This window comes from Anabrus simplex, chromosome 3 (genome assembly GCF_040414725.1).
Source record: "Anabrus simplex isolate iqAnaSimp1 chromosome 3, ASM4041472v1, whole genome shotgun sequence".
NCBI classification, from domain to species: domain Eukaryota; kingdom Metazoa; phylum Arthropoda; class Insecta; order Orthoptera; family Tettigoniidae; genus Anabrus; species Anabrus simplex.
The window spans coordinates 69396804-69414524 of NC_090267.1; the positions used below are offsets into that span (position 1 = coordinate 69396804).

At 40.3% G+C, this 17721-nt stretch overlaps 1 protein-coding gene across 2 annotated transcripts in view; it reads right to left on the reverse strand.

Moving 5' to 3' along the window:
* The window catches only part of cm (AP-3 complex subunit carmine), a 65800-nt gene that overhangs the window by 14036 nt on the left and 34043 nt on the right, over positions 1 to 17721 (reverse strand). For both annotated transcript variants that reach the window (XM_067144111.2, XM_068226998.1), the window contains exons 8-9: positions 1275 to 1433; positions 1133 to 1183 (exon numbers count right to left, since the gene is read on the reverse strand). In XM_067144111.2, the coding sequence (XP_067000212.1) occupies positions 1133 to 1183; positions 1275 to 1433 (210 nt within the window). The remainder of the gene's footprint in view (positions 1 to 1132; positions 1184 to 1274; positions 1434 to 17721) is intronic.

Here is a 17721-nt window from a genome sequence, read left to right on the forward strand (position 1 = left end):
GTCCTCGACTTTATATTTTGAAAATGTCTGTGATTTTCTTCTGAACACTCCCAGACACAAACGAATATTCTTTTCCATATACAACTTAAGTGATCGAGTCAAAACTCGAAGGTGCAAGTTCAACATTTGCGACCTCTGCATGCTTCAAGATGTGAACGCCCAGTCCACTTTCTGACAGATTTTAATTTTGTCTTCATTAGTAAGGATTGTCACGACTTATGTCTGACTTCTTCGCTATTTCTCCTTTCCTCCACTTCCCGAAGTATTTTACAATTTTCTTTTAAAGAAAATTGCTTTCGCTTCTCTTGATCCAGATTGGCGAAAAAGTTAACTGACACGCTAATACACACGTTGCTTCACGAATGAAAGATAAACAGTAAAAGCGCCATGAGACGAATAAACTAAATGCAGTACTGAGTGTAGAGATGTGAAACCGTAATGTTCATTGGTTGATTGTAAATGTGGCGTTCCTACCCAGCCAATAGCGTTACTTCTTACGTATTGGTTACTGTGAAATCGATATCCAGCTCCACCAATTGTGTACATGTATGGAAAATGGCTACCTGAACCATACCCTGTAAATGTGAATACTGTAATCCAATCTGTGTACCCAATATTTGAAGATATGTTTATTAATAGAAAATGGCTTTTATTTGCGTTTTATGTGTAAGAAGGTATAAGGTATGTATATACCTTCCCTTGATATGTAATCAGGTATTTTCGCCTGTGTGCTGTATAGAACGTGTCGCCTGGTATTAGCTGTATAGAGACGTTCTGCAAAATACGCAGCAATTAAAACAGGATGAATTTCAATTATATTTTGAAGGAGAAAGATGTTAAATATAAGCAAAGAGGCTACATTTTAATTCGTTATACTAAAAGTTGCAAATTTGTTACAATAAAATATTTTAACACACATTAAATAGAAAAAAGGAACAGGGCCTAAAAATAATTTTGCTACTCTGAACATTTCGTTAAACTGGCATATGTTATAATGGCATTTTACTGTACATAATCCACGATAAGGACAAAGTATGAGACAAATGTTTAAAGCGTACAGACAAGTTCCTATTTCCCATTATTCTCCCTAAAGACGGTGCAATGAAAATTGAAACATATTTACAGTACTTACATTGATAGCTGGGTTAGCCTCCACTGCTGGAGCACCAGTCTGCAAGTTGATCTAAAACAGAGATCACAGACATATCAATACAATTACAGGTTCCTTCAATCATCATCTCACATTACAATATGTTATCGCACAAAATGCTTACTGTTCCTCGCAAATTTGGCAGTTTTGACGTATCGATCCGTCCCACGTCCCACAAGAGCACCTTACTCACAGGGTCAAAGGAATACTTCCCTTGATTTGGGGTTAAACTACAGTTGAGCACAGATTTTGGCATTGGAATTTCGATGAGAACAGATTCTACCTGAAAGAGCAGGAGAAAGAAGAATTATTCAAGACAGGCTACAACAGCACTTCACTTGGCTCAACTACTAAGTCACATGGTCACATTTTTTAAAGAGCAAAATAATGAATATTGTAATTGTAAGCCTAGGAGTTAACAAGCAAAGATGTACAATGATCACGGACATTTCAAGTAACAGATTTATGTCGAACATCAGCAGAACCTCAATTTATTCTACTGAAAATGTTCAGTTAAGTAGTAGAAGTCTGCTATAGTGAGAATTAATACGAGTAAAAAGTATACTTGCTATAGCGGATTGTCGTTATATTTAATTTTTCATAAGTCAGGGAAAAACCCACACATATTAAAATTGGTATAAAACGGCGGATGAATTCCATACTAAGGCCTACTCAGTTATTTTTCTAATACCATGTGAACGTATATGTTCAATTTCATTCTTAAGAAATTATAATGGTAGCACTCTAAAGCCTTCTGTCAAACCTCTTGATTTTTTTCCATGCACCATTAGCGTGCAAGTGTGATGCTGTTGTATTCATATATCATGCACGCTTGGACAACATTTCTGTATGCAAGATTTTGCATGTGGTTAGGACGAAATGCAACCCTTTTCCGAATATATAGAAACAAAAATCACATTTCTATACAGAGTAGTTCGCATTTTATGGCTTGTTAGACAATAATGATAATTAGCAATTAAAAAGAGTATTCTGCAAAGGTACATCAGAATGCTAATTACACACAGGTTAACGCCACCTCGAAAAACTTCCAGTGGTAAAGTTTGAGATTAAGCTTCAAACTTTCATTTGGAATGGTTTCTAGTTTGTTAACAATAGTCGTCGGCTGTAACTTGATCCGAGTATATATAACTTCTTCCTGCATACATTGACCAGTTCAACTCAGTTTATGGATGTGTTTACGATGACTAAACAGACCAATCCTGGCATAAAACATACGCCCACACAAATCACACTGAATGGATGGAGGAGGGCGGGGTTGTAATTGACAGAGTTTTCTGGCTTGTCGCTTGGCCTCTTGATGTTTGCGGCGTTCTTTTTCAAACAAGTAGACAGCGATGGATGTAGTTTTTCTGCCACAGTGAACGGTCCACAGCACATTCTTCCCATGTCTGTATATCTATACCAGTTGTCTTCATGATGTGTTTCAGCTGGTCCTTAAAACGCTTAAGAGAGGCTCCATGAGGTCTACTGCTGGAGCACAGTTCACCATAAAGAATTTGGTGGGGAAGCCTGGTATCACCCATATGGTGAACATGGCCCAACCATCTCAGTTGATGAGCGATCATTGTTGCCTCAATGCTATTTAGCCACGCTTTGTTGAGAACTGCCATGTTGGTCACATAGTCTTCCCACTTAATATTCAAGACGAATCTTATTTTCTGTTCGTGAAAGCGCTCAGTTTTTTATATCATGGCGATAGTGTGTTCATGTTTCACAGCCATACAGCAATGTGGAAATGACAACAGCTTTGTACACCATGAGTTTGGTATGCAGTTTTAGGCCGTTATTCATGAAGACTCTGTGCATTAACCATCCGAATGCTGTATGAGCAGCCCCAGTTCTTTTATCAACGTCTTGTTCACAGGTACACTGTTTAGACAAGATGCTCCCAAGATATGAAAAAATGATCAACCTGTTCCAGTGTTGTGTCTAAGATGGAAATACTGGACTCAGGAAGTGTTAATCCTGGGGCAGGTTGTGCAAGTACCTTTTTTTTTTTTTTTTTTTTTTTTTGCATTAATGGCAATGCAGTTTTAAAGCTGTTAACTGACTGTTGTAGTTCTGCAGATGTTAGAGCAGGAGATGCTGTGTCATTGGCATACTGCAGTTCTGTCATCCGGGTAACCAGAGTACGTCTCTGTGAGCGAAATCTTGCCAGATTGACAAGTCCTCCATCAAAACGAAATTTAATCTCCATGCCTAAGTTGTTTGCAGATGATTCATGCAGCATGGCAGCCATGTACAGTGCAAAGAGGGTAGAAGCAAGCACATAGCCTTGCTTCAATCCATGAGTTATTGGGAACGAATCTGATACCGAGTTACCTTGAAGAACTTGGCCAGACATGCCATCATGGAGAGCTTGAACCAATTCCACATAATGTTCAGAACATCCAAAATGTCTCAATACTTTCCACATAGCAGATAGCATACTGCATAACACGTAGCATACTGAATCAAAGGCTTTTTCCAGATTATAGAAAACTTAATACCAAGGCTGCTGTTGTTCGCTGCATTTTTCCTAGAGTTGTCTAGCACAGAAGATCATATCTGTTGTGCCCTGGAGGTTTGGAAACCACAATGAGACTCAGGCAAAATCCTCTCTGAGATAACTCTGAGCCGGTTTAATACAATTCTTGTGAGAATTTTACCTGCTATTGACAAAAGCGATATACCACAGTAGTTCCCACATACACTACGATCGCCCTTCTTGAAGATAGTGATGATGGTAGCATTCTTCAAGTCGTCAGGTACTTCTCCAGTTTCCCAAATCGAGGATGAAAGTGAAAAGTCTAGTCCTCAAGGGTATACCTCCATTTTGTATCAGTTCCAGAGGGATGTTATCAGCACTAGGAGTCTTTCTTGGTTTTAGTTGACTGACTGCTTTGGTGAAGTCACTTATGTAGGTGGAATGGCCATCCATGGTTGTTGGGGCTGCTGAGGGACATTACGAAGAAAGTCCTCAGCAACATTGGAGACACGATTTAGAAGTGAACGTTCTAAAATTTCTCCACTATCAGTTAAAATGATGGAGTTGTCAGCAGTCTTCAATGACCCCGATGAAGATCGAATTGGACCATATATCTCCTTTATGCCAGCATAGAAGTTTTTCAGGTCATGGGCATCAGACAGTCTTTGCAGTTCTTCAGCTTTTTGTTGCCACCAGTTATTCTTAATTTCCTTAATTTGTGCCTGACATTTTCCTTTAAGTTCCAAGAAATGTGATTTCTTCAATTTGGATGACGGATCTTGAAAATAGGATAGGTGGGCTTCCCGTTTGGCATTGATCAGACATTTAATTTCTTCAATAGTAGTTCTTGAGAAAAGACCGTGTATTTAAATATAATGGGCTGTTTGGGGTCCTAGCAAGAAAAGAAACCTGTATTGGGACCTATTTACGTAGTATTTTATGTTTCATATTTATATTATATATTTAACACACAGTACTTCATGAAACAACTGTTGCACCAGTCGAGTAGCATTCATCGCTGATTGTGAACTGTTAGTTCGATTCCCAGTTCAGCCACGAATATTATGACAGCTTAATACTATGAAACAAGAATTCTATAATAATAATAATGTTATTATTTTTATGTCCCAATAATTTTAATGGTTTTTAGAGGCTGACTTATTTGAGCACATTCAAATACCACCGGATTGAGCCAGGATCGAACCTGCTGACAAGATCAAAAAGCCAGCACCTCAATCGTCTGAGTCATTCAACCGAGCGAACATGAATTCACAAGCCGCACGAGACCAATTGGCGAAGATAAGGAGAGAAGGGAAATGACAACCCTGAAAATGAAAACCTACAACCTGTTTTCCAGTCAATGACCGGGTCAGGGTTGGAATGAATGAAGCCCCCATTTTGTGGCAAGGATAGGAATTGTGCCGGCTACCGAAGCCTGTCGCACTCCTCTGGGGCAATGATTAATGATTGACAAATAAAATGATTAGTGGAGAGTGTTGCTGGAATGAAAGATGACAGGGAAAACCGGAGTGCCCGGAGAAAAACCTGCCCCGCCTCCAATTTGTCCAGCACAAATCTCACATGGAGTGACCGGGATTTGAACCACGGAACCCAGCGGTGAGAGACTGATGCGCTGCCATCTGAGTCACAGAGGCACGGAAATGACCACCCTATTCCAAGTAAACTACTGGTTAAATGGACTCTTTCATTGACCAAGGTAGCTCAGTGTGTTAAATTCAGTGAACCATAGATTCCAAAGATAGGTGGGTTCCAAACAATCCTTTAAATGAATTGCTGTGGACAGCTCAACACACAGTGCCATTAGAAATTGGTCTAATATTCTTATTTCATTTATCTTCTATGTTGTTAATGTTTTCGAATGGCCTCTCTGTTCGTGACAGAAACAGAGCAGTAAAAGGTTTGTTTATTACTTCTCACAGCCAGGCGTATAAACATTCAACCCCGCGGGATGTTGTCATAAAAGAAATGAGTGAATTGTCATTTGAAAATTTTATTTCATAATGCAAGACACCAGGAATTAATAAGAACAATGGGCCTCCCTGCGAACCATGTGACCTTGCCGTGGTGGGGAGGTTTCCGCATCCCAATGAAGCAGATAGCCGAGACGCAGGTGCAACCATATCGGATGGGTATCTGTTGAGAGACCAGACTAACGAATAGTTCATCGAAAGGGGAGTAGCAGCCTTTTGGAAGTTGCAAGGACAACAGTCAAGATGATTGACTGATATGGCCTTGTAATAATACTCAACATGGCTTAGCTGGGTTGATACTGCTACATGGCTGAAAGCAATGGGAAACTAAAACTCCTGAGGACATGCAGCTCTCTTTGTATGAATGATGTACTGATGATGGCTTCCACCCGGGTAAAATATTCCGGAGGTAAAAAATAGTTCCCCATTTGGATCTCCGGGTGGGGACTACACGAGAGGGGGCGATCATTAGGAAGATGGATATTGACATTCTGCAAGCTGGAGCATGGAATGTTAGAAGTTTGAATCGTTGTGGTAGGTTAGAGAATCTCAAAAGGGAGATGGATAGACTAAAGTTAGATGTAGTTGGTATAAGTGAAGTACGCTGGCAGGAAGAGCAGGATTTTTAGCCAGGCGACTACAGAATTACCAATACAAAATCAAACAGGGGAAATGCAGGAGTTGGTTTAATAATAAATAAGAACATAGGGCAGCGGGTAAGCTACTACGACCAGCATAGTGAAAGGATTATTGTTGTCAAAATAGACAACAAACCAATGCCCACCACAATAGTGCAGGTCTATATGCTACTAGTTCAGTGGATGATGAGGAAATCGAAAGAATATATGAAGAGACAGAAGATTTAATACAATATGTAAAAGGTGACGAGAATCTAATTGTGATGGGAGACTGGAATGCAGTGGTAGGCCAAGGAAGAGAAGGTAATACAGTAGGAGAATTCAGGTTGGAACAAAGGAATGAAAGAAGAAGTCGGCTGGTTGAATTCTGCACTGATCATAATTTAGTCCTTACTAATACTTAGTTCAAACACCACAAACGACAGCTGCATATGTGGACAAGACCTGGAGACACTGGAAGGTATCAAATAGACTTCATTATGATTAGGCTGAGATTCAGAAACCAGGTGCTGCTGGACTGCAAAACTTTCTCATGAGCAGACGTGGACTCTGACCACAACTTGTTGGTCATGAAATGCCATCTGAAGTTGGAAGAAATTGAAGAAAGGAAAGAATGCAAGGAGATGGGATCTAGACAAGTTGAAAGAAAATAGTGTGAGGGATCGTTTCAAGGAACAAATTGCACAAGGACTAAATGAAAAGGCTGAATGAAACACAAAAGAGGAAGGATGAACAGTCGTGAAAAATGAGGTCAGTAGGGCTGCTGAAGAAATGTTAGGAAGGAAGGAAGGAAGGAAAGATCAACTAAGAACCAATGGATAACTCAGGAGATACTAGACCTGACTGACAAACAACGAAAATACAAGAATGCAAGAAATGAAGAGAGTAGAAAAGAATATAGGCGATTAAAAAATGAAGTGGACAGAAAGTGCAAGATAGCTAAGGAAGAATGGTTGAAGGAGAAGTAAGTATAAGGATGTTGAAGTATGTATGGCTGTAGGAAAGGTAGATGCTGCATATAGGAAAATCAAGGAAAACTTTGGAGAAAGGAAAGCTAGGTGCATGAATATTAAGAGTTCAGATGGAAAACCTCTTCCAAGGATAGAAGACAAAGCAGAAAGATCGCAGGAACATATCCAACAGTTGTATCAAGGTAAAGTCCTAGATGATTTGTTTCTGGGACAAGAGGTTATTGATGCTGATGAAATGGGAGACCCAATTTTGAGGCCAGAGTTTGACAGAGCTGTGAGAAATAGGAACAAGCCACCTGGAATTGATGACGATCCCTCTGAATTACTGATGGCCTTAGGAGAAACAAGCATAGCAAGTTTATTCCATCTAGTGCGTAAGATGTATGAGACTGGAAAAGTGCCATCTCATTTTCACCACCAGAATGTTGTTATACTTATTCCCAAGAAAGCCAGTGCTGACTAGTGTGAAAACTACCACACCATTAGTTTAGTATTTCATGCCTGCAAAATTTTAACATGTATTATTTACAGAAGAATTGAAAGAAAAGATGAAACTGAGTTGGGAGAAGATCAATTTTGCTTCAGAAGAAATGTAGGAACACATGAAGCAATCCTGACTTTAAGTCTGATCTTAAAAGGATCGAATTAAGAAGGACAAGACCACGTATATGACATTCACAGATCTAGAAAAGGCATTTGATAATGTTGATTGGACCAAGCTATTTGACTGAAGATGATTGGGATCAGATACCGAGAACGAAGAATTATCTACAATCTGTATAAAAATCATCTGGAGTAATAAGAATCGAGTGCTTTGAAAAAGAAGCAACAATCCAGAAAAGAGTGAGGCAAGGGTGCTGCAGTTTGTCCCCGCTCCTTTTCAGTATTTACATAGAACAGGCAGTAAAGGAATTTGGAAAGGGAATCAAAGTCCAAGGAGAGGAAATCAAAACCCTGAGATTTGCTGATGATACTGTTGTTTTGTCTGAGACTGCAGAAGATCTTGTGAAGTTGCTGAATGGTATGGACGAAGTCTTGGGTAAGGAGTACAAGATGAAAATAAATAAGTCCAAAATAAAGGTAATGGAGTGCAGTCGAGCGAAGGCAGGTGATGGACGTAATATTAGAACAGGAAATAAAGTCTTAAAGGAAGTACATGAATATTGTTACTTGGTAGTAAAATAACTAATGATGGCAGAAGTGAGGAGGACATAAAATGCAGACTAGCACAAGCAAAGAAGAGCTTTCTTAAGAAAGGATATATGCTTACTTCGAACACTGATATAGGAATAAGAAAGATGTTTCTGAAGACTTTCATCTCAAGTGTGGCATTGTATGGAAGTGAAACATGGATGATAACTAGCTCAGAAAAAAAGAGAATAAAGCTTTTGAGATGTGGTGTTACAGAAGAATCCTGAAGGTGAGATGGATACATCAAGTCACGAATGAAGAGATACTGAATCGAATTGGTGAGAGGAGATTGATTTGGCTAAATTTGACGAGAACAGATAGAATGATAGAACACATCTTAAGACAACCAGGATTTGTTCAGTTAGTTTTTGAGGGAAGTGTAGGCGGTAAGAACAGTAGGGGTGGACCAAGATATGAATATGACAAGCAGATTAGAGCAGATGTAGGATGTAGTAGTTACGTAGAAATGAAAAGGTTAGCACAGGATAGGATGCATGGAGAGCTGCACCAAAACCAGTCTATGGACTGATGCTTGCTTGTTGTTTTAAGGGGCCTAACATTGAAGGTCATCGGCCCGTATGGACTGATGACTCAAACAACAACATGGGCCTGTATCAAACAATGAATATAAAGATTATAACAGACTAAAAGCACAACGGATGCTCTTCCTAATTAAGGACAATGCAAGGTAATGCAATTTTAACTGTACCAATATGGATCTATATGATGAAGTTCGTAAAGTGCTCTTCCTACTGTCGATGTCTAACTCGGGCCGCTGCATAGTGTACACTGAATAATTTTAAAGCTTCTTATATTTCTTGCATGGGAAGGAAACAAGGAAAACTGTCGAACCAGTTTAACTAATAGAGGACAGATGGCAGTGCCAGTTCACTAGATAATGGTGATCTTAGTTCTCTGAAAGTCTGAATTAAATTTGAATGCTGCGTGCATATTTCAGTATACGTTTACAACGCATATTCTACTGCTATCAGTAGGATGACACAATAGAGACGGGCTACAGACATAATTATTCATAATGTTAATGCTTTGCAATAATTGAAAATATGATTGATTTATTGCAACCGGCTTCCTGCAGAGAAAGGTGCAGGATTGGCTTTCAATGTCTTAGCGAGACTTGCAGTTGCTTACTGCATGTATATAAAGTCATAGCTTACCAACCAGATGAGCCTGAAACATGATTTTTTCCTACATACCGTATTTCCCGGCATAATCGTCGCATTTTTTATACCAAAATTTTTGAAAAAATAGTAGGGTGCGACCATTATACGAAGAAGTTTTAATACCAATATTTGTATTACTCAAAAAATGTATTTATAACTAAATTGTATTTGATACAAATTTAAGATGCACGTAATACTCGCGTTTATACATCAAAATAAAATAGTCTAAAACAAAATTAATAATTATTCCCAACAATTCAGCGAACATTTTTCCAACCTGAAAATAAAAATGAACGTATTACGTTAATTGTCATTAATTTGAGTATTAAAGTTAAAATATTACACTTGCAAAAATTATCGCTTTGTTGTGAAATACGGACTTACCGGTGCACAATTTATTCCAAATCTTCTGTGTCGCTATTGCAGGTTTCGGTATCTGATGCGCCATCCTTGCCACTGTTAATACCAGTATCAGATTCTTCGTCTCTCTGCCACACTGTGTCATCTTTGGATCCGTCTAGTGCATTCGAAATCCCAGTCCTTTTGAAGCTCTTGGAGACTACTTCAGGTGGTATAAGATCCCAACTCTTCATCACCCACGAGCATAACAAGTCCAAGGGTGGATGCCTGATATTTCCAGCGGGTGTCAATTGCTGATCGCCGCTCATCATCCACTCGTTGTAAAATCGACTATACGTGTAGTGGCTGCAAAGCAGATGTTAGGCCACCAGGAATGACTATCTGTCGTGTCTTACTTTTACTGAGAAGTTGCTTCACTTCGTTCACAAGGTGACCTCGGAAACTATCTAAAACAAGCAGAGCTGGTTGTTTTAGTAGTGCACCGGGTCTTCTATCCCACACAGTTTTAACCCAGTCCAGCATGAGTTTTACGTCCATCCAACCCTTTGGTTGCACTCGTATATGAATTCCACGGGGAAACTGTATATTCTTAGGCAACGTTTTCCTCTTGAAAACAATGTAAGGCGGCAACTTTCTTCCGTCAGCTGTAATGGCTAGCATTGCCGTGCATCGCAACTTCTCACTACCGCTGGTTTTCATTAATACACTCCGTGATCCTTTTAGTGCAATAGTGCTGTTGCGAGGTATATAAAAAAAGATTGGAGTCTGATCGGCATTACCAATTTGAGAAAGCAAGTACGAAGTTTCCTTGCGCAAACGTATGAATGACAAATCGGTACTGTAAAAATTTACAATTTTGTCCGTGTAATCAGCAGGCAACTTTTGGCTTAGTGTTATTCTCCTTCGCACTGACAGATTGTGTCATCGCATGAACCCCTTAATCCACCCATGACTCGCCTTAAACTGAGTTATGTTGTGTTTGCGCGCTACCTCCCGTCCCTTAATTTGTAACATTTCATATGATACATTGCAGCCATTGCTACGTATTTCATTGATGTACATAAACACTTCTTCGTCAATTATAGGGAACTTCCCTGTTTTAGGACCTCTAGAAGGGTTTGTGCTTTTTAGCTTGTTTTTTAATTTCCGCCAGTCACGCACCAACTTTTCACTCACTGAAAATTTACTTTCTGTAGCTCTGTTCCCGTGCTGTTCAGCGAAGGCAATTACGCTTAGCTTGAAGCCCGCAGAATAGGTTCTATATTTACGCATAATCGCTTATAAATGCTTCACACGTTAATGTTTTGCAATATAAATGACTTTCTGTAATTGTTCACTATTAAAACAAATTATTTCTACAAACACCCCAAACACAAATTAAAAACTTAAATTCTCATGCACACGTGTCTACAGTAATCACGTCATTCACAAACAAATGAATGCATCTGTGATCTGTCCATTCCAGAGCAGCCAATACTGTTAGGCAGCAAGGAAGCATGCAGCAATTTGTTACCAGTTGAGCTCGTTGGTTGCGACATACTAGTGCACTTGCGCAAAGCTTGCAAACCGGAGCACGGACGTCTTCATACATCGCTCTAGCTAGCGCGAAGTACATCTTCTGTAGTTGACCGTGTTCCGAGATGTCAGTAACAAACATTCATTTTTTCAATTTCTTTTAAACATATGGTAATTAGGTTAATATTTCTTCCCAGTTATTGATGATTTTACATTACATTTCTGACGAGTTTATAAAATAAAACTTCAATACCATTGGATAATAATTATCTTGACTGCTTGGGTAAAAGTTTTCATCCCATGCCTGGACACTTATGATGTAGTAGTAAGATAAGAGTCTAGCGATGACAACTGAGACATCGTAAACAATTCGGCTGACCGTGAGCTGAATAATTCCGTGGAAATCTGCGTTATCGTCTTGGATTTCACTTTGTGCGCAATAACGCAGGAGCCAGCCCCATGGTGTAGGGGTAGCGTGCCTGCCTCTTACACAGAGGCCCCGGGTTCAATTCACGGCCGGGTCAGGGAATTTTACCTGTATCTGAGGACTGGTTCGAGGTCCACTCAACCTACGTGATTACAATTGACGAGCTATCTGATGGTGAGATGGCGGCCCCAGTCTAGAGAGCCAAGAACAACGGCCATGAGGATTCGTCGTGCTGACCACACGACACCTCGTAATCTGCAGGCCTTCGGGCTGAGCAGCGGTCGCTTGCTAGGCCAAGGTCCTTCGCGACTGTTGCGCCGGGTGCTTGTGATAACGCAGAATTCTATCAGACCTCTTGTCTACTAGAAGACAAGTGTGTGTTGGTACCGGTATTTCCTGGCGACGTTGCCGATAAGCGATAACTTACAGCCTTACGTATTTCAAATGAGAACTCATAATATGTAGGGGGTGAATAAATTGTACACTGTCTCGCGACCACGTTGTCAAACTGCCGATAGCCTACAGGTAAGCCATGCATCGTACATATACCGGTATTATTTATTTATACGTTGTGCAACATCTCGCAAATGTGCCAAATTGCCCATAAACCATACATGTATTTAAATTGCGCATTCATGTGCAGTTCCATTTACCATTTAACCAGATTGGTGAACAAAATTTGGACGTGCGACGATTATGCGATTAAAGTCCGATTTTTGTATTGAAAATAAAGGATGCGACGATTACGCGGTGGTGACGATTAGGCCGGGAAATACGGTAATGATAAAAACATGACCTTTTTTCCTGAATACATGCTCCACCTAGACTTAAGATAGTTTTGTCCAGTGTGATCCCCATAGTGGACCAGTCACGCTGAAATGTACGGCACTGTAAGTCCCATTGGCTGGACCACTGTGAGCTACCACGCCTAAAACATCACGAGGTTTGACGAGCAGTATAATATTTTAGTTTTCTTATTCAAAGAGCATTATATAATCTAACTTAACCATATATGGATCATGAAAACATATTTTAAGTACCAGTATAGTAATGATAACATTTTTGCTATAAATTTACATGACAGTAAAGAAGAGTGCAATTGATCCACCTCTTTCAATACAAAGTATGCTGCTAATTTAAAATTACAACTCTTCTTTAGTGTTTGTTAATCGCCATTCAATACGGACCAAAGATGACATTTTTAATATTAAATTAATTTACATGAGAATAACCTTTCTGAATTTAAAGTTTTTTTTTTTTTTTTTTACAACTTTGTTTTACGTCGCACTGACACAGATAGATCTTATAGTGACGATGGGATATGAAAGGGCTAGGAGTGGGAAAGAAGCGACCATGGCTGTAAGGTACAACCTCAGCATTTGCCTGGTGTGAAAATGAGAAATCATGGAAAATCATATTCAGGGCCAGCGGCAATGGGGTTCGAACCCATTATCTCCCGAATGCAAGCTCACAGCTCCGCAACCCTAAGCGCATGGCCAATTCGCTCGGTTTTCTAAAATTTAACCAGACACAAGAAAATATAAACTAACCTCTGACATCAGTGATACACACTGCTGTATCTTCATACGTATCACATTCTTACTTAAAATGAAGGGATTGTTTACCTCAGCCTTTATTTCTAATGAGTCAACAATTCCCTATTGGAATCTACATCTATATTAACAATTACCGTCGGCCACGTTATTTATGGATTTATTACATAAACATGTTCTCTTCCATTTCAAATTTTGTTTACAGTACCCCAGTTGTTAGTCGACAGGTATTACAGCTATTACTATTAATATTACTAATCGACTCTGACATTGTCTTTGATCGTCAACAAGAGCGCTAGTTCACGTAGCGAGAAAACTATGCCGAAGTTGATTGATTACATTCAATATAATAGCTGGAATGCATAAATATCAATAACTGAAAAAAATAACCTGTGCTTAATCACTTAATCACTTGTAATAACATAGGCATCAGTGATAGGGATCTCGCTGTAACTCAAGGGTAATACGCAGTTTAATATAGGAATTTTCAAGGGACAGAAAAAAAAATGTCGTTACGATGGGTTTCTCACTATATGCCATACTCGCTATTGCTGACTTCCACTGTGTATACACACATGGTGAAACCCCATTAGCATGTTCCTCGTGAAGACATTTTCCTACTTAGCCTATCATAAATTCGAAGTCCCAGTTTCCAACGTATTCACTCTCTTATCGCTCCATCGATTCTGAAGATCGCTATCTCTGAGGCGGCTATTGCTCAGTTGTCTCCATCTCTTGTGGTCCTCGGCCATGATTAACAGTGCAGCATATGTGGCAACCCTTAAGCGTTTACATCGTGCCATTCAAAGTATACGACCAGGAAAATGGGCTAAAGGTGTGCTGCACCAAAAATATTCAGCCCAGTTGTATTCTTGATAATGTTCAACTGTTGAGTAGGAACTCGTCCATGATCTCTCTTGCTCGGAACATTTCCAAGAATAAGTTTTTCTATGCTGTCATTGGCAGCGGTGGTCTCTCGGCTAGTGTGGGGCTGGGCATTGTCATATTGCAGAAGCACACCGTTAGCCCATTTTCCTGGTCACATACTTTGAATGGCACGATGGAAACGCTTAAGGGTTAGATAGATAGATAAGAAATGGGTGAGCCCTGTCTTCGCAGAGCTCCACACGTAGGTCTATGAAGACCCTTTGTGCCCCTTAAACAGGTTTGCCTAGTCCAGCCTTAGTGCTCCTATAAAGGATACCAGTGTCCGGATATTGGCATTCCTGATGTCTTCCAGGCTCACAAAATGTGAACCAAGGTATCGATGTCTAGTGCTTGCAAAAGCCTCGCACTGACATAACACATGCGCAGAGGTCTCCTCCTCCTTACCGCATCTTCTACACATCGGATCCTGAGTGATTTTCATGATGTGTAGGTGTCTCTGTAAGGTATTGTGGCCTGTTAACAGTCCAACTACCATTCTCATTCTGGTCCTATTCAAATTCATTAGGACCTTTTTATAACTTTGGCTAGGCCCTTTGATAAGTTCACATGCCTGCCTTGCTATAGTTAACCTCTTACAAATATCTAAGTGAGACTGGTTTGTCCTCTGGGATATTACCAGTCTCACGCTTCGGAGTGACACTCCCAGGAAGGGCTCTGGTCCTGTGAAAGAACCTTTTGAGCCTTGTTTCGCTAGTTTGTCAACTTCTTCATTTCCACTGATACCTGTGTGCCCAGGGACCCATAATAGGGTGACTGAGCTAAATTCACACAGCTGATCTAACATCCTTTGGCATTCCCACACCAGTTTTGATGTTGTTTTAACTGCACATAGTGCTTTTAGTGCTAGCTGGCTATCACTGCAAATAGTGATGCGTCTTCTGTGTCCAGGCATATTCCATATATATACAGCACAGGCTAGTATTGCGTATACTTCGGCCTGGAAAACAGTAGCATATTTACCCATAGGAAGGGAGAGCCTTGTCTTAGGCCCCCAGACCCCGGCGCTTGTGCCCGTCTCCGTCCTTAAGGGTTGCCACATATGCTGCACTGTTAATCGTGGCCCCAAATTCCAGCCAGTCAATGAGGATGTTGCTTTTTGTGTCACACAACACTGTCGCCATTCGCTTGCCAACTAATGGCACTGTTCGACATTTCTTTGGCGGTGGACTGCCCCTATGCTTCCATTGCATCGATTGTTGTTTCGTTTGTGGCTCACAGTAATGGAGCCGTGTCTCATCACCAGTCATAAGCTTAGCCATGAAGTCGACTGGATCTTGATTATGGCGTTGCAAAATTTCTCTGCACAAGTCTCTGCTTTTCGTCTGCAGACAAGAGTCTAGGCACACACGTGGATGACACCTTCCCCAACTGTAAGTGGCCGTGCATGATCCACTGCAGGGTGTTTCAGCTAATTCCCATGGCTGCCTCCATTTCCGTAAATGTGATGCATTTGTTTCTTTGGATGGCCTGTTTGACCTGGCTGGTGTTGACACTGTCACATTCCTTCCAGAACTGGTTCCCTTGTCCAACCTTCCACCCAGCTGTAAACTCTTTTCCGTGACGGCACGTTCTCCACAGACTGCCACCAAGCGCCGATGAATTTCTGCAGTGGTCACGCCTTCTTTCCACAGGAACTAAGTTGTATAGCACTGTCCCTGATGGTTGCTTTCCATGTTGTTTGCTCCTACAGGTACGCTGACAGGGTTGTTATGAAATGGCGACGATGAGTGTATTTGTTGGCCCCTGCGCGTGTGCTGCTACCACATGGTGTAACAAGACACTAGTTACACGTCACCATCTTCAAAAGTGAAATGGGAACCATACCCGGACATACAAAAAATAAAGTGTAAAAGGATATAGTACGCCCCTCATATATAAAGAGGCAGCCTTGGGAGTTGTTAGTGAGAGTTGCTAGTGAAAGTTGTTAGTCAAGAATGTGAACTTATATTGTGATCTTGTTGTGTTGGTAGTTGGTTGACATGTAAATGTTGCAGTCTTCTTCTTTGTAGCAGTGTTTTGTTCACGACAGCAGTTTATTAGTGTGTGTGTGTGTGTAATGTGTATACAATCTGTAAATAAAACACAACTGACAGTATCTCCTGTGTGCGTCTTTGTGAATGTGATAGTGTGTTCAAAGATTGCAAAAACTTTCTTTGTGTATTGATAATAACCTGATTCTGGGGTTGAGCTGGTTTTTAATGGAACCACTGGTGTGAAATGTTGTCAAAGGTATGCATAACATTGTTAAATCTTAAATATAAAGTCTCTATAAAAACACCTCACTTATCGTGTCACAAATTTTCGATATTACCACTTAGGACAATCAATTTTCCAGTAAACTCAATCTTGGTTGCCAGTGTTTCACCACAGGATGCCATTTGGCCTCATCAGTTGGTAATTAGCACATCTACCAAGACACATGGCTAGTGCATAGTACGATCATATTTTTCCTAGCCTTAAAATGTTTTTTTGTCATCCCTTGCAAGAGCAGTGCATTTTCCAGCACAGATAAAAGGCCTAACCACAGGAGGCAGAACGGGGAAAGTTGAGCAATAACAGGAAAAGGCCTTGAATTCCTGAACTTCACAGGGTAAACTGCACCTTCGGGGAGCAAGCTGTTAGCCTCGGGAAAGTTCAATTTTGCCCAACAGTTAGCAGTGAGATTGCTGAATAACTCAGTGAGCCAGTTTGTGCTTATACTTCACATTCGAGCCAGAAGTTAGAAATTTATTCTATTCTGAGCGATACAGTGATGGGTGGCGAATATTTGTTGCATGATAAACCTACCTATGGATTAGGAACATATTCGTGTAAATGTGACTAGCACGGTGCATGGTGCATATTTGTCTTGTGGTAGCCTCGTTATGAATATGGTAAAACTCATGAAATTGCTTACTAATTAAGACAAAATTAAAATCTAGGAAGTGGACAGGCATCCACATCTTTTAAGTGTTTAGAGGTGGCATGAAAGTTGAAACTCGCACCTTCGAGTTTCGACTCAAGACGGCTGAAGTGTTTTCGCGTTCAAAATGGCAGCCTAAGTTATTCTCTTGCAGATGGCCAAGTACAACCTCCGAATAATTCATGGTCGAAGAGTGTGGCCAGAAACAATATTTTAACCCACTAGTCCTAACATTTGTTTTAGAAAGAGTGTGATGGATCAGCAATAATATGCTGATAATTTTATGGGCCCCAGTGTAAATGTTTTCATATTTGTTCTCTCTTTTTTTCTTCTTCACACATTTTTTTTTTTTTTTTTTTTTGCTAGGGGCTTTGCGTTGCGCCGACACAGATAGGTCTTATGGCGA